General features: G+C 59.0%; 1 protein-coding gene across 18 annotated transcripts in view; it reads left to right on the top strand.

Annotated features, from left to right (window-relative positions):
• The window catches only part of SYNGAP1 (synaptic Ras GTPase activating protein 1), a 31,554-nt gene that overhangs the window by 5,576 nt on the left and 6,015 nt on the right, over positions 1-19,963 (top strand). For 11 of the 18 annotated variants that reach the window (XR_009732732.1, XR_009732731.1, XR_009732734.1 and 8 more), the window contains exons 3-17: positions 1,566-1,671; positions 7,690-7,781; positions 8,181-8,302; positions 10,033-10,186; positions 10,407-10,505; positions 11,868-12,494; positions 12,629-12,773; positions 12,988-13,132; positions 14,615-14,851; positions 14,975-15,176; positions 15,356-15,534; positions 16,075-16,116; positions 16,424-17,501; positions 17,847-18,020; positions 19,123-19,334. Coding sequence is in view for 13 of the 18 variants with exons in the window: in XM_061397911.1 (XP_061253895.1) it covers positions 1,566-1,671; positions 7,690-7,781; positions 8,181-8,302; positions 10,033-10,186; positions 10,407-10,505; positions 11,868-12,494; positions 12,629-12,773; positions 12,988-13,132; positions 14,615-14,851; positions 14,975-15,176; positions 15,356-15,534; positions 16,075-16,116; positions 16,424-17,501; positions 17,847-18,020; positions 19,123-19,334 (3,614 nt within the window). In the remaining 5 variants the exon portion in view is untranslated. Of the gene's footprint in view, positions 1-1,565; positions 1,672-3,761; positions 3,871-3,983; positions 4,036-4,110; positions 7,577-7,689; positions 7,782-8,180; positions 8,303-10,032; positions 10,187-10,406; positions 10,506-11,867; positions 12,495-12,628; positions 12,774-12,987; positions 13,133-14,614; positions 14,852-14,974; positions 15,177-15,355; positions 15,535-16,074; positions 16,117-16,423; positions 17,502-17,846; positions 18,021-19,122; positions 19,335-19,963 lie in introns of those variants that run through there. The other 7 variants (XM_061397910.1, XM_061397920.1, XM_061397919.1 and 4 more) reach the window with 7 other exon arrangements.

The raw sequence follows: 19,963 nt of genomic DNA on the forward strand, positions 1-19,963 counted from the left end.
GTGGTGAAGACAGGGAAGCCTGAGATCAGGGTTTAGAGAGATGCTGAGAGGGCTTTCGCCAGGGACACGGGGAAGGAATATGAGGGAAGAGATACCTGGGGGGTGAGGGGAACTGGGAATATGGGAAGTTGTCTAAAGGAGTCAGAGTGGGATAGAGGCAAGGACCAGCCCAATTGGAAGATGTGAAATGAACAGAGCATCCTTGGAGGTGGCAGCCATGCAGTATGATTAGAGATCCAGGGGAGTGTGGGTTCTGGTTTTGGAGTCAGGTCAGCAGTAGAGCATCCATCGGAGGAAACAGAAGATGTGACTCTGAAGAATGGATCCCCAGAGGTGTGATTCAGGCGGTGGGGGTGACTTAGGTAAGCTTTAGAGAGTGATAGGATAACCTGCAACACCAGAGAGGTGGTGAGAGATATGTCCCAAAAGCTGTCGGGAAGGGTGTAGTCAGGCAGGGTTAGAACTGGAGTTGAGGTTTACCAGAGTTTCGAGGAATCTGGGGGGCAAGTGAGTGTGGAGAGAGGCCTGGGTAGAGAGCTTCCCAGGCACAGAGTCAAGTTGAAGCCTCGTCCAGGGAGGACATGGTGACTCAAGGGAAGGGTGCTTTGGGGAGTCCAAGTGTTAGGCACTGGGGGCCAATTTGAATGGTCACTAGTCGTGGCCAAGCGTTTGGGGTCTGTAGGATGAATGGGGGAAACTGGAGACTGTGTGAGAATGAAGAGGTTGGACAGTGGGTGGGAGAATGAAGGAATGAGAGAGATGGGGACAGACAGGTCCAGAGGACTGGTGGCTAGAAACTGAGGTAGGAAGGGTGTGGAGGGGGGCCTGGAATGGCAGTGTGCAGGGCCACAGGGAACTGGAATTGGCTGGGTTGTGGAGCCCAGGCTGGGACTAGTGGGGTGGGTGGTTCTTGAAGGGGTGGAGATTGGCGGGGTGGAGAGGGGAAGGTTAGGAAGGAGGTGGCCAGGGAGACTTGGGGATGAGGCTTAGGGAGAGGTAATGGCTAAAGTGAGGTGAGCTAGGCTGAAGGGGTGGCCATGGAAGGCGATGAAAGGTGGGGGGGAGGTGACCAGGCCCTCAAGGGGGTGGGGAGATTGGGTCCCATTCTGGCCGCAAGCCTGGCCGTGGGAGGGAGACAAGCTGTGGATCCTGATTATAAATGCAGCTTCTGCTACCCCCGTGACAGCCACGGAGGGAGGGAAGGGGGTGAGGGCGGTGGGAGGTTGGGAGGAGAACAGGGAGAATGGAGGAACTGAAGGTCAAGGGGAAAGTGGATTTGGGGAGCAGCAAAGACCAGAGTGGTTGCGGGGATTCCCTGGAGGGTGTTTCAAAAGACATGGTGGAAGAAAAGAGGAGGGTGGGACGGGAGGGGATAAGCAGACTCGGAGAGAGAAAGCAATGAGAAATCCACTCACCCCGAGACACCTAAAAAGAGTACGGAGGGGCGGGGGCAGGTGGTCAGACTGGTGGGAAGGGAGGCTCAGCCTCCTCTGGTGGGGAAGAGAAAGAAGAGGGACGGCCTGGGCCCGCGAGGTCTGACGCCCCCCCTCCACCGCATCCCCTAGATACACCCCCTTCTGATCCGGGACCGGAGGAGCGAATCCAGTCGCAACAAACTGCTGAGACGCACGGTCTCCGTGCCGGTGGAGGGGCGGCCCCACGGCGAGCATGGTACGGCGGCCGAGCAGGCTCTCGTACCCCGAACAGGCGCGGGGAGGGGGCTGCGGGGGCCTGGGTGCAGGGGAGGGGGCGTCCGGGGCCGGGAGGGGGCGGAGACGAAGTCTCGCACCGTGTGGGAGCCCGGGCAGAGCCGGCGCCCTCGTCTGGGGTCTGAGCGGGACGCAGGCTGTGGGTGAGAGGCCTCAGCGGTCCTCGCTGTTTCGCTCTCTTTTTCCTCTCCAGCAGCGAAGTTTGACTGTTTCCCCGGTGCTTGTAAAAATAGTCTGCTTAGATCTTTCGCTTCCTGTCCGAGTGTGGCTGCCCCTGCCCCTCCCTGGCCTGGGTCTGGGATCTTGGAGAGAATGACCTAGTTCCCGCCCTGCCCCCAGACCTCTGCCCCACCCCCCACGCTCCTGATTCTTCTCCCAGACCTTCTGGCCTGGGGACCCTCCCTCTTGCCCCCTTTTCTTTTTCTCATCAGCTGTTTTTATTTTTCGGCAATTCTGTCACCCTCTTCTGCTTTCCTCCCTGATTTCTCTTATTTTCTCTGTCGCTCTTGGGTCGTCTGCCTCTCCCCTGTGTTCTCGGTGGAACTCCGTCAGACCCCCATCTCATCTCCTTTCTGTCTGTCTGTGGAGCTATGTGCTCAGTCTGTCTCTCCAACTCTCCCTCTCTCCATCTGTCTCTTCCCCTCCCTCCCTCTTTCTGCCCCCCCCCCATCCACCCCCCTCTTTAGTCATTTAAAAAAAGATTTTTGTCTTCCTGAGAAGTTCGCTTAAAAGGTTTCCATGGGAACAGTGAGGGGAGATGAAGGCAGAGAACAGAGATCTGCAGCCAAGGTGCAGAGAGACGCCCTCAGCCCCCAGAAACCCCCTTGTCACTGCCCCCTACCACTGTGTCCCCCTTCCAGGACCAAGGGTCCAGGTCCTTCATCCCCTCAATCCCTGGTGACCCCTTTATTCTACCAGCATCCCCCCTCCCCTCAGGGATCCAGGCTTCCAGTTTCTCTTCCGTAGAGCTAGTGGCCTGTCCTTTGGCTCCCTTCAGCCCTCTCTGATAGGCTCAGGCCTTACTGCTCTTGGGGGCCAGTTCTGGGACCCTGGGTGGATCGCTGGCCAGGGGTGTGTGTCATTGTCATGGAAACTTGTGACCATGGGGGCGTGTGGGTAGCACATTTCTGTGAGGCAAAGCCAGGTGGTGCTGCTGGTGGTGGTGGAATGTGTATAGAGAATGTGTGTGATGTCTGTCACATCTGTGTGTGTGTGTGTGAAAGAGAGAGTCAGTCATGTCCATGCCTGGGAAAGGTTTGTGTCCATGTGTGCATACCTGTGTGTCCAGGCCAGAATGGTCACATGCTCATGGAGCATGTTTGTTATATATCTGGTGGTGGGCGTCTCTGCCCACATATTCCCCTTCTATCTTCTTACTGTCACTCCTCAGGGTCTGGGGTCTCTCGTGTGGGTCTCTTGTGTGTTAGGGAGGAGGGCACTCATGTATGTTTGGAACTGGGGATGGTGTGTGGAGGAGTTTGTGTTTGAAGTTCAGTAAGGGCTGGGAGGGGGTCCAGGGATATATATATTTGGGGGGAGTGCTTAGTGAAAGAGTTTCTGGCTGGTGAACGTTTGGGGTTCTCAGGGGGACGTGGAGTGTGTAAAGGGAGTGGAGAATGTGCAAGGAACCTAGAAGTTTTGGGACCCTGGGGGCCTGGGTCCGAGGAGAAGGTCTGTGTAGAGGCTGTGGACTCTCGAGCCCAGGAGAGGTCGCCGGACCTTCAAGGGGCATCGGCATTCAGGGCTCCTCCTCTCCTGGGTGGAGCCGCCGCCCCTCATTCCCTCCGTGGTTTCGATGGGGGGTCCAGCTCAGGAAGGGATGGTGGGAGGCCCGGTTGGTTTTGGGGGTCCCTTCGCCCCCCTCCCGCATCTCTCTCGCTCTGTCTCCGGGCGACGGGGCTCGTGACAGAGGCGGCCACGGCAGCAGCGGTCGCCTAGCAACGGCGGCGGGGCCCGGGCAACGGCGGCAGCGGCGGGAGCGGCGGCGGAGGGAGCCGTTCCCGCGGCCGTCACCGCGCGGCCGTCCCGGCCGTCCCGGGCCCCGCCGCCGCCCCCACCGCGCCGGGCGGCGCGAGCCGGGCCGCGCCGCCCCCTCTCCTGCCGCACCCGCCCCTCCCCCGCCGGGGAGCCCCCCTCCCGACCCTCCGGGGGGCGGTGCGAGGTAAGGGCGGGGCCGGGCGGACGAGGAGCGCGTGGGGGGGCGCCGCGCTCGAGGGGGCGCGCGTGTGCGTGGGCGCGGGGCGGGGGTGGGGAGGCCGCGGCGGCGGCGGCGGCGGCTGCTCCCTCCGCATGTTCTCGCTGCATCTGCCGAGTGGGGGGAGTTATGGTAACTGGCGGGGGGCAGCGGAGGCGGGGGGTCGGAAACTGGCCTCGTAGGACCAGTCTCCGGAGCGCGCGGGGGCGGCCGGTGTAGGGTGGTCTTGGAGCCCCTCGGTGGAGGCGGTAGCCCTGGTGTCCGCGTGTGTGTCGGTGTCCAGGCTTGTGTCTCCTGTGTGTTAGTGCCATGTGCACACGGGGCCCATTCCTCGCGTGCACATGTGCAGCCAGCCTTTTGCAACCTGTCCTGCCCTCGGCTTGCTTCCCACCTCAGGCTTTGCTGGCTGCCCCGGCTTGGGGGGCAGCCCTTGGCCGTACTGGTCCCTGTCACCTCTGACCCTGAGAATGCATGTCCCTGGCTGGGGCTCGCCTTCTGTCAGTCTCCTGTGTGTGGGGATGTGTGGCTGCATGAGGAGGATTTGTGTGTCCCTGGTGGCAGGTGTGTGTCTTTGCATGTGTGTTCCATCATTGGCCTGGGGATCTGTGTCAGTCCCAGCATGGGTGTCCAGGGTGTGTCTGGATGTGGGTGGTATGCAAGTGGGGGGAGAGAGTAAGTGTGTGTGAGTGTATTCTTTGGAATCCTACCATGTATGAAACACCTTTGGGCTAGCAGGTGTGAGCCCCTGCTCCGTTAGGGAGTGAGGACAGGAAAGCTAGCTGAAAAGGGAAAGAGTGGGGTAAAGACGAAAAGCGGGGAGTTGGGGGAGAGGAGGACTGAGAGAGGCTTGGCGAGGAGAGGGAATGGCTGAAGAGGATTTGGGCAGGTGGGACTTGGTGGTGTCAGGTTGAGAAGAGAGGAGAGAGAAGGTGGGGAACTGGCTGGAGCTGGTGGAGAAGGGGCCTGGGAGTGGGGGGGCAGCGCAGGGGCAAGAGAGTCAGGCCTTCCCATGAAGCGGTCGCTGAGAGGAGAGTGGCGGCTAGGCCTGGGGCTTGTGTGGGCCTGTAGGATCGGGCTTGGCTGGCTCAGGAGAGGCCATCCTAGAGGCCGGCTCCCAGTGAGGCCTGGCACAGCAGGACCTGCTGGTAGAGGTGCCCGTTCCTCTCCAGCTCTGTTCCTCCACCTGCTTTGGCAGCCTTCCTCCGGGGCTCCCCTTGAGAGCTGCCAGCGGGGTGTGACGGGGAAGAAAGGCCAAAGGGAAGGTTAGCGGTTTGGGCGATTGGAGGATATGGGGAGATTCTGTGGGTGATGGCAAGATTAGAGAGGTTGGAGAGGTGGGAGTGCAAGCCCTTGCTGTGTGTGTGAGTGAGTGCAATTGTGTGTGTATACAGGGTGTGTACATGTGTGGGTGTGTGCACAATGCCTGTGTTACGGGTCTGTGTAGGTGGCTGTTATGCGTGTGCATGCGTGTATACATCGTGCAGGGATGGGACACGGAGGCCCAGGATCTCGGTGTGTGCTTTTCAGGTTTGCTCTCTGCGTGGACATGGGCCTGTGGCATGTGTTCTGAACATGTCACTGCATGCAGCACTAAGAACAGTATATCCTGTGTTTCTGGTTTTTTTTCATTGTGGCAGTGAGGGTCTTTGTAAGCATATGCGTATGTGGTCTCTGTGTACGTCTGACTTAAATGAGTTTGTGCCTCTTAGTACTTAGTTATATGTGTAAGATTATATTACTTCCAAGAATCAAGCAAACCAATTAGCAAATCCATTCTCCTTCTGTTAATTCTTTAGTTCTAAAGCAGAATTTTAGTGGATTTGAAGTTAGACTTTCTGCCTTTATTACAGGATCTTTTATATGAACATAATGGCTGAACTGCATTATTTGGCATAGAATGAGGCGAGCAGACCTGAGAAAAGCAAAGACTTAGGAAGGAAATACCCTGAACCCTTAGATGCACTGTTGAGTGTGTAACAGAAGGGTAGTTAATACATTTGTTCCTTGATTTTTCTTTATTCTGGTAGCAACACAGGGACTCCTGTGTTGGAGTCAGGAAAGGGCTGGGGAAGAAGGGGTTGTCCTGAGATAGAATGGTTGTGGTTGTACTTTTCCTGTGAATGAAGGATGCTTGTGCTTTGGGGGTATGAGGGTACCTTGATGCAGTCAGAATTTTGGTTTACTTAAGCATGTGTCTTAGAGGTTAAAGTGGCCCCCTCTGTGTGGGGGCCCTGTGTGGGTCTCTGGGTTAAATGTCCTTTTCTGTAATGTGCTGCCTACATAACTGCCCCAGGTCCACACCAGCAGCTCTCATGAGTGTCAGGGTCAAGTATGCACTCCCCTGCTGCAGTGCTCACATATGTCTAAGCATGTGTCCTGTGGGGTATGTGGGCCCCAGGGCCTCAGGATGTGGACCTGTGGCACCGCCACCTCACCATTCTCTGCATGTCTCATAAGCACCTAGATTCCTCTTTATTTTTCGTATTGTGGTTATCATGTATATATGTCCCCCTCCCGACATAGCTCAGTGTATGTTTCTGTGCTCTACACATGTGTTGCTGAGGGACTGACAAGGGTTTCCATGTCATGGGATCCACATTTTTGTGTGTAGATCTTCTAACACCTGGGTTTTAGAGGCATAGGGAAGCTGGGCAATTTGCAGGCGATTTGCAGTTCAGGAAGCTGACAGTGAAGCTATGGCTGTGGCCCTGGCCCTCCCTTGTTTTGGACGCTAGAGGGTTAACAGGCGGCTCTTCCGGTCCCCCCCACCAGCCTGTAGCTTCTTGTTGCTGTGGAGATGGTAGCCCCGCCCCTGATGCAGCACCTGCCCCCCCATTGGCTGCAGTGGTGACTGTGGGGCTGAGGGGGGAGCCCAGGCCTGGGCAGCCATTCTGGAGCTGGAGCCCGAGCTTGGCATCCCCCCACTTTCATTCTCCTCTAGCTCCTCAGCCCCTCTCAATTCCCTGGCAGCAGAGCCTCAGCTTCCCTCCTCCGAGCTGCCACCCCTCCAGACTCAGAGCCATCCGAGCTTCCTCCGCGTTCACCTCCCCTCCTCCTCTTCGCCCTGCCCTCACTTGGGAGTCTCCCGAGTGCCCACTGCCCATTCTCCCCGCTCCCCTGCGTTTTTCCCCTTCCTCTTCCCCCTTCCCTTCTGACTCCCTGCATCTGCAGTGCACGTGGAGCCAGCCCCTTCTCCCCTCCCCCCTGCCCTTTGCTGTCCCCAGGCTGCTTCCGCTTCCACTCCGCACAGGTCCCTTCCAGGACCTCCCCCTCCAGGCCAGGGAGGGGGTCATGGGAGGCAGTCCTGGCCCTCCAGACAGACAGGGCTTCCATGAGTGGGGTCGCGGGGGAAGATGTGCCCAGTTGAAAGAGGAGGAAAGCCTGCCTCTGGCCCATGACCTTTAACCCGACTTCCCCCCCAGCTGACCCCTTCCTGGGGGTGTGGGCACCAAGAACCTAGGTGCTGTGGCTCTTCGGTGTCCTTTATTCCTGGAGTTTAACTGATGCTCTCAGCCATGCCCCTTTGCTGACTGCCAGCCCCAACCCCAGTCATGGGCCTGAGGCCCCCCACCCCGTCCCCCTCTGGGGGCTCCGGCTCAGGTTCCTTGCCCCCTCCTTCCCGCCGCCAGCCTCTCAGCCGCCGCTGCTCTTCCTGCTGCTTCCCGGGGGGTAGGTGAGGCTGGAGCTGAGGGGCAGAGGGAGGGGGCTGATATGCTGGGGCCAGGGTGGACCCGGGGCTCCAGTGACCCCCTCCCACGTCCCTGCTGGCCCTCTCCTCCCCTCCAGAATACCACTTGGGTCGCTCGAGGAGGAAGAGTGTCCCAGGGGGGAAGCAGTACAGCATGGAGGCCGCCCCCGCCGCACCCTTCCGGCCCTCGGTGAGTGAAGGCCCTGCCAGATGTGGCTCAGCTGGTCCCCTCCCCGCCAGTCCCAGCTGGAGCCCCTGGACTGTGAGAAAGGGGGCAGGAGAGAGAATCTGTGCGTGTGTCCCCCCACCTCTTTGGTTCCCCCCTTCCTGGCTCTGCCCCCCCTGCTTCTCAGACCAGCCCTCCCACCTTCTCTAGGCTGGTGTGTGTGTGTGTTTGTGTGTGCACTCGCACCCGTGGGAGCAAAGGAAGACAAACTGGTAGCAGGGCTCCTGTGCCCTTTTTCTCACCCTGGAGACTTCCCTTTCCCCCCATCCCGCCTTCATCCAGGGGCTCTTTACCAGCTGAGCACTGAGCAGGTGGAACTGACCCTACCCCAGCCCACCCCTATCCCCATTTCCCCCCACCCAGCAAGGCTTCCTGAGCCGGAGGCTAAAAAGCTCCATCAAACGCACGAAGTCACAACCCAAACTTGACCGGACCAGCAGCTTCCGCCAGATCCTGCCTCGCTTCCGAAGTGCTGACCATGACCGGTATGGGGTCTGAAGTGGGCTGGACCAGGGTGGGATGATTTGGATGCAGAGTAGGGGCTCTGGAGTGCCCACTGCCCATTCTGTGGGGGCTATCAGAGTGCAGAGCTTGATGGCCTCAGATTGACTGAGAGGTGTTATGGGGCAGAAGCCAGAATGGAGGGGCAGCAGGAGGTGGGGAGTGGGGGCGGGGAACAGGAGCGGGCCGAAAGGGGATGAAGGTGAAGCCAAGGAGGGGCTCTCCTGGCTGGGGAAGGATGGTCTCCAGGCTGGGATGGACGGAGCTGCACAGAAGGACAGAGATGGAGTGACAGCCCGGGAGAGGACAGGGAAGGGGTGGTGGGCTGGGAGGGACTGGGGGATCTGGGTGGAGGGTCCCAGGGAAGGGGGGGCGGGGTGGGGCGGGGCGGCAGGTGCATGTGGAGCGTGTGGAGGAGGGCAGGCAGCACAGGTGTGCAGGTCCACAGCCCGGGGAGTGGGGGGGGCGGGGGGGGGGGGGGAGGCTGGAGGGTTCATCACGGACTGAGCCTGAGGAGGAAGGCCGCAGACAGGCCAGAGGGCACCGTCGCCAGGGCTGGGCTGGAAGGAAACGTCGTTTGCTCCTGGGCTCCTGGGGTCTGCTTCTTGGGGTCCCTCTTTGGGATCCCCCCTCACCAGGTTCCTCCCAGGGGAGAAACCTGTCCTTCCTTCCCCCCGTCTGGCCGCCCCCGAGGCAGGGCAGGTAGGGAGTTGGGCTAGGTGAGTCACACCTTCCCCTCCCCCTCCGTGTCCCCGGAGCTGGATTTGGGGCCGGCAGGGGGTGAGGGCCTGGTATTCCTGGCCGCGGGGGCGGGGGGCCGGGGGAGCGTCGCGCTGACGGCAATGGAGCCCAAGATGACGGGGCTGCTATAAATAGCTCCACGGAGGCTCCCACACCCGAGCTCCCCCTCCCTTCCCCACTGCTCTCTACTCCTCAGCCCCTCGCTGGCTCCCAGAGCTTGGGTCCTGTGGCTCCGGCCTCCACTCCCCTCAGCGCGTGGGCCTCTGCTCTCCTGAGGGGTGCTCCCAAGTTCCCCCCTGCTTGCCCTCTGTGCCCTCAGCCCGAGCTGCAGGGCCCCTGCTCACCTCCTGCCGCCCTGTCTCCACTCTTCCCTTTCCCTCTTCGTCTTCTCCTTTCCCCATCTCTTCCTCCCTAGTCCTCGTTTCCAGACCCATGCTCCTGCTCTCAGTTTTCTGCCCACAGCCTTCTCGCGTTTCTTACTATTTTCCCTCATTCGTTCCCTCAGTTTTGCTAAAATGTGTTCTCTTACCTCATTCATTCTTGGATTTATTAAGTGGTTTTTAGGTCATACCTATGTGGCAGGCCCAGACCAACATCTTCGTACTTGTAATTGTTGACTCCCAAGAATCAAGACTCCCATAGCTGTGGGGTTTTTTAGGGGGGTGATCACCTAGAAGTCCCATCTAGAACTGTCCAAAGCCCACCTGTTTACTTTTTTCATTTCTGGCTTGAGATACTTCTGGGTGTCCCCAGTATTCAGAACCCCTTAGGTGGTGGACTGAGGGGAGGGGCTTTGTCTCACACCCCTTGTGTCCTTCCCTGTACGGGCTGGGTTTCTGTGTCTGTGGGAAGTGGGTGTAGGAGCGCTTTCCCCAGGTCTCTGTCCCTCCTAGAGCCTGCTTGGTGATGCAGCCGTCTGGGTTTGTAAGCAGGCTGGGCCCTGATCCCCCCTCCTGGACCCCCACCCTGCCAGGGCCCGGCTGATGCAGAGCTTTAAGGAGTCGCACTCTCACGAGTCCCTGCTGAGTCCTAGTAGCGCGGCCGAGGCCTTGGAGCTCAACTTGGATGAAGACTCCATTATCAAGCCAGTGCACAGCTCCATTCTGGGCCAGGAGTTCTGTTTTGAGGTACTGGCTGTGTGGGGCTGGGGCAGGCCCAAGGGTCGGGGTCCAGGAGGGAGAGGCAGAGAGGCCTGGAGAAGGTGGCAGAGGTGGGATGTCAGGCAAACAGAAGCCTCTGGGGCTGGGAGGAAGGTGGAATGGGCCGGGAGGAAGAGATGGTGGGGTGATCCCAGCCCTGGGAGTCCTCTCTCTTCTAGAGCCCCTCTGACCCTGCACCCCTCTTCAGGTAACAACATCATCAGGAACAAAATGCTTTGCCTGTCGTTCTGCCGCTGAAAGGGACAAATGGATCGAGAACCTGCAGCGGGCAGTGAAGCCCAACAAGGTACTGCGTGTCTGGGGCTCCAGATGGCATGGGCAGGGTGATGTCCAGGGGGCCGGGGTCCTTGGCGAGAGGGGAGGGGGGCAGGTGGAGGAGTAGAAGGAGACCCCCCGTTTCTTTTTGTTTTCTTCTGCCTTATGATGTTTCCTTTCCATAGAAATCATAGATAGAGAGCTGACAGGGCTCTGGAATTTCCTCCAGTGCATCTTCCCTGCAAGCAGGGATGTCCCCCTAATACCCTGACAGGTGGGCGCCCAGCCCCGCTTGCAGTGTTTCTGTAGCACACACAGATTGGTCACATAGCTGAATCTCGAAACCATGGTTTCTTCTCTGTACAACTGGTAGGAGTGGGGTTGAAGTAGAATATCTCTAAAGTTCCTCTGGCTCAAAAATTCTGTGAGTCTGTGTTCTTCCCAGGAGAAACGCTCCCAGTTCCGTCTGCTGTTCTCTGTGTCCCAGCTTCCAGTGAGCTCCTCTCTGGAGACCCTTGTTTGTCAGTGTCCTCCTTAAAACCTAGACCCAAGATGCTGCAGTCTTCCCTGCTGCAGAGTCCAGATACCAGGCTCTTTTCACACTGAAACCTCACTGGTCATTGTCAGCCTCCAGGCCCTTTTTGCATTAACTGTAGATTCTCACCTTTTGCATTTATGCCTTTTTTTTTTTTTCCAATTAACTTCTGATTGTCTTTGAAAGACTCCTCAGTTCTCCTGTTCAAATCCCACCTTAATATTTTGGGTTTATTATTATAACTTAAAATCTTTTCCCAATACGAATTCTATCAACTGATGTATGAGCTCAGTCTATATCTATTTGCTCTGGCTGCTATAACAAACTCCCACTAACTAGGCTACTTCAAATAACAGAAATTTATTCTCTGGTAGTCAGGAGACCAGAAGTCAAAAATTAAGGTGTCGGCAAGGCCTTGCTCCTCTGGAAGCTCTAGGAAGAATCCTCCCCTTCCCCTTCATACTGTCTGGGGATTGCCAGCAGTCTCCAGCATCCCTTAACTTATAGCTCTATCTGCAAAATTTTTACTTCCATCTTCACTGGGTCTTCTCCTTTCCGTGTGTATCTGGTCTCAAAATTTCCCTCTCCACATAGACCCCAGTCATGGGATTTAGGGTCCATCCTAATCCAGTATTGACCACATGTCAATGTGATTTTATCTGCAAGGACCATATTTCCAAAACAGGTCACATTCCCAGGTTCCGAGTAGACCGAATTTGAGGGAGACAAGGTCCAGTTCCATACACACCTTCTCAACTCTGTGATTGCTGGTCTCAGAGACTGGGTTTTTGACTGTCTCTCCTCTTTTGGTGTCTCTGGCTCTCTGGCCCTTCCCCTTCACCCACCCTACCCTGCCAGGACAACAGCCGCCGGGTAGACAACGTATTGAAGCTGTGGATCATAGAGGCCCGGGAGCTGCCTCCCAAGAAGCGGTACTACTGTGAGCTCTGCCTGGATGACATGCTGTATGCACGCACCACCTCTAAGCCCCGCTCAGCCTCAGGGGACACCGTTTTCTGGGGTGAGCACTTCGAGTTCAACAACCTGCCAGCCGTCCGGGCCCTGCGGCTGCACCTATACCGTGACTCGGACAAAAAGCGCAAGAAGGACAAGGCAGGCTATGTCGGCCTGGTGACTGTGCCTGTGGCCACCCTGGCCGGGCGCCACTTCACAGAGCAGTGGTACCCTGTGACCCTGCCGACGGGCAGCGGGGGCTCTGGGGGTATGGGGGGCTCGGGTGGGGGAGGGGGCTCTGGGGGTGGCTCAGGGGGCAAGGGCAAAGGAGGTTGCCCAGCGGTGCGGCTGAAAGCGCGTTACCAGACGATGAGCATCCTGCCCATGGAGCTGTATAAGGAGTTCGCTGAGTACGTCACCAACCATTATCGGATGCTCTGTGCGGTATTGGAGCCCGCCCTGAACGTCAAGGGCAAGGAGGAGGTCGCCAGCGCTCTGGTTCACATCCTGCAGAGTACAGGCAAGGCCAAGGTGAGTGCTGGGCCCTCAGGACAAGGTGACCTGGGCATGGGCACTCGCTTGTGGGGACAGTAAGGGGAGGGCATGTGTGTCTTCATGAGCTTGGGTTGAACAGAGGCTGACCCCTGGCTCTTCCTGGACTCCAGGACTTCCTTTCAGACATGGCCATGTCCGAGGTGGACCGGTTCATGGAACGAGAACACCTCATATTCCGCGAGAACACGCTCGCCACTAAAGCCATAGAAGAGTACATGAGACTGATTGGTCAGAAATACCTCAAGGATGCCATCGGTACAGCCCTCCTGCAGGCCTTCTCCCCAAACCTACAGACACCCGGTCCAGCCCCAAACACAGCTCCTCCAGACCCCAAGTCCACCTTGCCTCAGCTCGGTGCTTCCAGACCCAGAGTCCCCAGCCTCCAGCCTGATTCTGAGAATCCCCAAACCCCAGTTGTCTCTGCCCTTTGAAAGTGTGACTGACCCCCACTGTGCCTCCAACCCCACAGGGGAATTCATCCGTGCTCTGTATGAATCTGAGGAGAACTGTGAGGTGGACCCCATCAAGTGCACGGCATCCAGTTTGGCTGAGCACCAGGCCAACCTGCGGATGTGCTGTGAGTTGGCCCTGTGCAAGGTGGTCAACTCCCATTGGTGAGACTGGGAACTCTGGGTTGGGGGGCCAGGGTTGGGGGAGTCGTGTGTTCATCTGTTCATCCATCTGTCCATCTTCAAAGAGACCCAAGAACCAGTTGTGGGCAGAGTGCTGTGCTCAGTGGTATAGAGCAGACAGAGAGCTGCGAGGCTTGGCCTCTGCCCTCAGAGGCCCTGCACCAGAGGGGGCGGGATATCAGAGATGCAGAAAGCCAAGGGGCAGTGTAGTATTGTTAAGTTCCAAGAAGGGGACCCTCCATCCCGTCTCCACACATAAGGTCAGAGAAGGCAGAGCTTGGAGATGAGCAGAGACAGCTTCATGGGAGAGGTGCTCCTGGGATGGGCTTAGAAGATTGGGCCAGGTTCTGACCTATAGAACATGGTGGGTTGAGAAGCTGCCTCCGGAGAAGGCTGTGGAGCAGACCTATGCGTGAGGGCGAGAGGTCCTGGGGCAGCAGGCAGAAGTGGTTTAGTGGAGTGTGTGGCTCACTTCAGTGGGGAATGGAGGGCCACGTGGTGGGACGGGGTGAGGAAAGTTAGCGTGTGAAGGCCTCACTGCCCAGTAAGGGAGCCTGAGTTCTCAGTAGGTCAGGGGACGCCTGTGACGGTGTGCAATATCGTGACCGTGAAGGTTAGGCCTTTAGTAGAAATGGGCGCAGAGGCGGTTGGATAGGGAGATGAAGTCCAGGCTAGTTGGGGGCTGTTGTTACTGTGTCAGGCATGGAAATCAGATCCTGAGTCAGGATCTGGCAGGAAAAGTAGAAAGGGGCCGCTGTAAGGACCCTCTGCAGAGAGGATCACCGGGTGTCCTCAGCTAATTGGAAAGGAAGGGCTGTGTCTGTGGGGGTCCTGAGGCCGTGAGGCTGGTGGCTGGGCGACCAGTGGCCTCACTGACAGAACCAGGGAGTCAAGAGGGGGAACTCAGCGGAGGTTGGAGGTGTGGGAGCAATGCTCAGCTCTACTCTCCATGGTTCGAAGTTTAAGGTGTCAATGGGACATTGCAGAGGAGGGCCTGAGAGTGGGGGGGTTTGAACTCTGAGCTGTTCCAGGGATTGGGGCCATGCCTGGGGTGCCTCCATCCCCATTTCCCTGGAATCCAGAAGAGTTGGGGGGTCCGAGCTCCCTGTACCTCAAGTGACCCTCCATCTCTCTCCCATCTCTGTCTCTCCCGGTGTCTTCTTCTCTTCTCCTGCTCTCCTCGTCTCTCTGGCACACGCGCTGTCTCCCTGTGTGTCCCTGTCCCCCGCCTCCCCCTCCGGCCCGCTTTCCGCCGTCTGTCCCCGCCGCAGCCCTTTTCCTCCTCAGCCCCCATCCTCCCCCCACGCCCTCCCTCACGCCCTGTCACTCTCACCTCTGCCTCTGCACCCTCGCCTCCTAACACCCCCCTCAGCATGTTCCCTGGAAGCTGAGGGTCTCTGGGGCTCAGTCCCGGTCTCTCTCTCTCTCTCTCTTTCTCTCTGTCTCCCCGCCCCTCCCCGCCAGCGTGTTCCCGAGGGAGCTGAAGGAGGTGTTTGCGTCCTGGCGACTGCGCTGTGCAGAGCGGGGCCGAGAGGACATTGCGGACCGGCTGATCAGCGCCTCGCTCTTCCTGCGCTTCCTCTGCCCGGCCATCATGTCGCCCAGCCTCTTCGGGCTCATGCAGGAGTACCCAGATGAGCAAACTTCGAGAACCCTCACGCTCATCGCCAAGGTCATCCAGAACCTGGCCAACTTTTCCAAGTGAGGGAAGCCTCAGGCTGGGGGTCGGGTGGGGCTGGCAGGAAGAGTCTCCTGAGTCCCTAGAGTCAGGCGTGGGTTGGGGCCTTCTGGGTGTGACCTGTACCTTCTGGATACTTTGGCCAGGTTTACCTCAAAGGAGGACTTTCTGGGCTTCATGAACGAGTTTCTGGAGCTGGAGTGGGGTTCCATGCAGCAGTTCCTGTACGAGATCTCCAACCTGGACACGCTGACTAACAGCAGTAGCTTTGAGGGTTATATCGACCTGGGCCGAGAGCTCTCCACGCTGCACGCCCTGCTGTGGGAGGTGCTGCCCCAGCTCAGCAAGGTCAGCATGGGCCCCTTGGCGGATCCTTAGGTCTCCAGAGGCTCCTGTGGCCCAGAGACCATCCCCTGAGCAGATTCTGCTGCCTGTCTGATCCCGGACACGTCACAGCCACTTCTGGGCTCAGACACCTTTCCCTTTCTGAACTCTGAGGCCCCCAGGTAACAGCCTCCCTCTTCCAGGAAGCCCTCCTGAAGCTGGGCCCGCTGCCCCGGCTCCTCAATGACATCAGCACGGCTCTGAGGAACCCCAACATCCAGAGGCAGCCGAGCCGGCAGAGCGAGCGGCCCCGGCCTCAGCCCATGGTGCTGCGGGGCCCTTCGGCCGAGATGCAGGGCTACATGATGCGGGACCTCAACAGGTGAGCCCCGGGAGCCCCCGGCTGTGCCCTAAGAGCCCACACGTCTGTCCTGGATACACTCCTGGGTCCGTGTGCCTCTGTCAAGGACTTGAAAGAAAGGAAAGAGAAGCGTTTTCTTAGAGAAAACCGTAAGGAGACAGGTCCAGTGGTTAGGTTGAGAGCCTGTTTAAGTCAGAGGAAGCAAGCAGCACAGAGCATCCCCTGCCGAAAGCATCCCTCCAGCTCCACGTGCTAGGAGCCTGGGGGCCTTCAGCCTGCCCGGGCCTGCCCCGGGTCGGGGCTCAGCCAGGACACTGGGACCAGCCACCTGGTGTCAGGACGTGCAGATGGCTCTGTCCTAGTGCCCTCTGGGACCCCGCAGACCCTGCCCGCTCTGGCCCTGCCTCGCAGGGCCTCCCCTGCACCGCCGGGCACTGCCCGCCCTGCCCCTCCTCTCCATGACACCATTCCCATCCGCCACCCCGCCCACCTCCACGCGTCCGACCTCCGCCCCCTCTCTCCTTCTCTGCCTGTGCTCGCCCCTCTTGCATCTTTCTCCAGCTCCATCGACCTTCAGTCCTTCATGGCTCGAGGCCTCAACAGGTGAGGGGCTCTGCGCTCCCCCGCCCTCTTCTCTCTGCTGTCTGCCGCCTGCTCCCAGCCTTCTCCATCCCTCATCTCCCCAGCGTCTGCCCAGACCCGGCCTCATCCCTCCTCCTGCTGCCCCATCTGCCCCTGCTGCCGGAGGCCCGTCCCACCCTGTTCCTCTCGCACCTCTGCCCCCCGCCCGCCGCCCTCTCTTCCTGCCCTGTGGCCCCCTCTTCACCCCAGGCCTTCACTGACCACAGAGGCTCACCTGCCGGTGGCCCGCTCTGACCTCCCACTCGTGTGCTCCCTTCCCTTCCCACAGCTCTATGGACATGGCTCGCCTCCCCTCCCCAACAAAGGAGAAGCCCCCGCCACCACCGCCTGGTGGGGGGAAAGACCTGTTCTATGTCAGTCGCCCACCCCTGGCCCGGTCCTCCCCCGCCTACTGCACGAGCAGCTCGGACATCACAGAGCCGGAGCAGAAGATGCTGAGTGTCAACAAGAGTGTCTCCATGCTGGACCTGCAGGGCGACGGGCCCGGCGGCCGCCTCAACAGCAGCAGCGTGTCCAACCTGGCAGCTGTTGGGGACCTGCTGCACTCGAGCCAGGCCTCCCTGACTGCGGCTTTGGGGCTGCGGCCTGCACCTGCTGGCCGCCTCTCCCAGGGGAGCGGCTCGTCCATCACCGCGGCCGGCATGCGCCTCAGCCAGATGGGCGTCACCACAGACGGTGTCCCTGCCCAGCAACTGCGCATCCCCCTCTCCTTCCAGAATCCTCTCTTCCACATGGCCGCTGATGGGCCAGGCCCCCCAGGGGGCCACGCAGGGGGCGGCGGCCACGCCCCACCCTCCTCCCACCACCACCACCACCACCACCACCACCACCGAGGCGGAGAGCCCCCAGGGGACACCTTTGCCCCATTCCACGGCTACAGCAAGAGCGAGGACCTCTCCTCAGGGGTCCCTAAGCCCCCTGCCGCTTCCATCCTTCACAGCCACAGCTACAGTGATGAGTTTGGACCCTCTGGCACTGACTTCACCCGTCGGCAGCTCTCACTCCAGGACAACCTGCAGCACATGCTGTCCCCTCCCCAGATCACCATTGGTCCCCAGAGGCCTGTCCCCTCAGGGCCTGCAGGCGGGAGCGGTGGTGGGGGCAGTGGTGGGGGCGGCGGGGGCCAGCCGCCCCCGTTGCAGAGGGGCAAGTCTCAGCAGTTGACAGTCAGCGCTGCCCAGAAACCTCGGCCGTCCAGTGGGAACCTGCTGCAGTCGCCAGAGCCGAGTTATGGCCCTGCCCGCCCACGGCAGCAGAGCCTCAGCAAGGAGGGCAGCATCGGGGGCGGCGGGGGCAGCGGTGGTGGTGGAGGCGGCGGGGGGCTCAAGCCCTCCATCACCAAGCAGGTAGGACGGGCGGGAGGGCTGGCGGGGCAGTGAGCGGGAGGGGAGGAGGAGGAGACGGGTCGAGGGGAGCACAACATTCTGTGGTCTGAAGTCACAGTTTTCTCACCTCCTTTCGTTCATTAAGCAAAGTGCACAGAGGGCCTGCTTTGCTCCACGTGCTGTTCTGGGCACTGTGTGCTTGTCAGTTAACAGACAGGCCTCCCTGCCCTCTTGGGGCTCCCAGGGCAGATTTGATGAGAACAGCATTCATGAGGGGATCAGTCGGGGGACTCCCATTTCCTTGGGCTGTGCTCCCTGCCTTTCAAAGCGCCCACCTCCTTCCGCCTTCCCTCTCCCCTGCCCCAGCATTCCCAGACGCCGTCCACGCTGAACCCCACGATGCCGGCCTCCGAGCGGACTGTGGCCTGGGTCTCCAACATGCCTCACCTGTCGGCTGACATTGAGAGTGCCCACATCGAGCGGGAAGAGTACAAACTCAAGGAGTATTCCAAGTCTATGGACGAGAGCCGACTGGACAGGGTACGGGGGGCCCTCCCCACCCTGAGCCCTGTCATTACCCACAGGGCAGGCTTCTAGTCCCTTCCAAGGGCAACACCTGGGGCCAAGTAGTTATGAGAAGAAAGGACAAAGACCCGATCCCTTCTGAGAAGCCCTCATTCTTTCAGGGGATGCAAGATACAATCAGTCCATTGAAAAGCCCTGTTCAGCTCTGTTTTGTGGGTTCCACACATGGTAGATTGTCGGGGGAAGCATGCTCTGTATTAGACCGCCTCTGTGTTCCTCACCAGGGAGAGCATAAGCCCTGGGTTCTGTGACTTCTCAGGAGCGGAGTCACTGCAGCAGCAGTGGGAGCTGAGCCACTGGGCGAGGGCAGGGCAGTTACACCACGAGCCATGCACGGCTTCCCCCATCACTGTCCCACAGGCTCTGGTGACGGGTAGCCATCAGAGGTCTCGTGCAGGAAAGTGGCGCACGTGGGGAAGACTGTCCAGACTCTCAGCTGCCGGTGGCCCCAAGCAAAAGTTAGCCGAAGCTCTGGCCTTTACTCGCTTAGCAGAAAGCTGCTTGGGAGCCATTGCTTCAAGGACCCTGAAGAAGAGGGTGACTGCAGGGTTAGATTGTACATACAGGACACATGATTCCAACCTGGGGAGCAGAGAGGTTTTTGGGGAGAAGTAGTCTGAGCAAAGAAAAACGTTGGGACTGATGTAGATAGACTTGCGCTAAGAGAATATCTTTAGGCCTATTATAAACTATTTCCAGCACCATTTAACAAACCAAGGGCAAAGTGCCTTCCGCCTGTGTCCGTGAGTCTGTCTAGGCTTCGGTGTTGGTTTTCCTGTGTCCAGGTGCATGCGTGAGGGCATGTGTATACCTCTAGGATGGGGGAGTCCACGGTCTTGTTACGTCTTGACAGAGCCTCAGCCCCATGTGAGGACTTTCTTAAAAGTGTGTGTGTGAGAGAGAGGTAGGGGGGCAGATCAAGAGCCAGGGAACAGCTGGAGGAGACTGGTGAGGATCCCTCACCACACGGTGCTGTGCTTAGCAGGCAGGGTAGAGGCTGGGTGCACGGTCAGGCCCAGCCCCCCTCACAGTGCGGGGTCGTGTGCCCGGCGGGCAGGTGAAGGAGTATGAGGAGGAGATCCACTCGCTGAAGGAGCGGCTGCACATGTCCAACCGGAAGCTGGAGGAGTATGAGCGGAGATTGCTGTCCCAGGAAGAGCAGACCAGCAAAATCCTGATGCAGTATCAGGCCCGGCTGGAGCAGAGCGAGAAGAGGCTACGGCAGCAGCAGGTGGAGAAGGACTCCCAGATCAAGAGTATCATCGGCAGGTGAGGAGCGGCCCGGGGAGGGCTGGTAAGGAAAAGCCTGAGGCTGAAGAGGGTCAGCGAACCCCGCCTCCAGTCCCACCCACTCCCCCAGCTCAGGACACCTGGAGGAAAGCCCAGGGCCCTCCTAGGGATGCCACCTCCTCCACCATTTACCAGATCAAGAGAAATCTCATGCTTAGTGCATTAAATGTCCCTTTACTAAACGTTGCTCGCTCTCCTAGTAGAGTAATGTCTGAAGCCCTTAGAAATGTACCTCTTACTGTCCAGCCATCTCTGTGTGTCTGGACTGGCCTAGGCTGGGACTCCCCACTGGTTATTCTCAAGCCAGCCTATGATGCTCACCCCAAATCTAAGCAGAGGTCCCTTAGCCACAGTGGCCCCTGACCTTCCCATCCTGGAGAGGTGTTCCATCCTGGAGTGAACGATGCTCGCTCTCCCTTGCGCTCTGCCAAGCCCTGAGCTCCAGAGGAAGTGTCTCAATAAGGGGTCAGTTAGCTTGAGAGCTGGGTAGGACCCCACACCCCACTCCAACCAGGACCAGTTCCATTGCCATCTATTCTCAGTGTATTTTTCAGGAAGATTAATTAGAAAAGCTTGACTTGAAACTTTTTTGCAAACCACTACTGTGA

The sequence above is a fragment of the Bos javanicus genome, chromosome 23 (assembly GCF_032452875.1).
Source record: "Bos javanicus breed banteng chromosome 23, ARS-OSU_banteng_1.0, whole genome shotgun sequence".
Taxonomy (NCBI): Eukaryota; Metazoa; Chordata; class Mammalia; order Artiodactyla; family Bovidae; genus Bos; species Bos javanicus.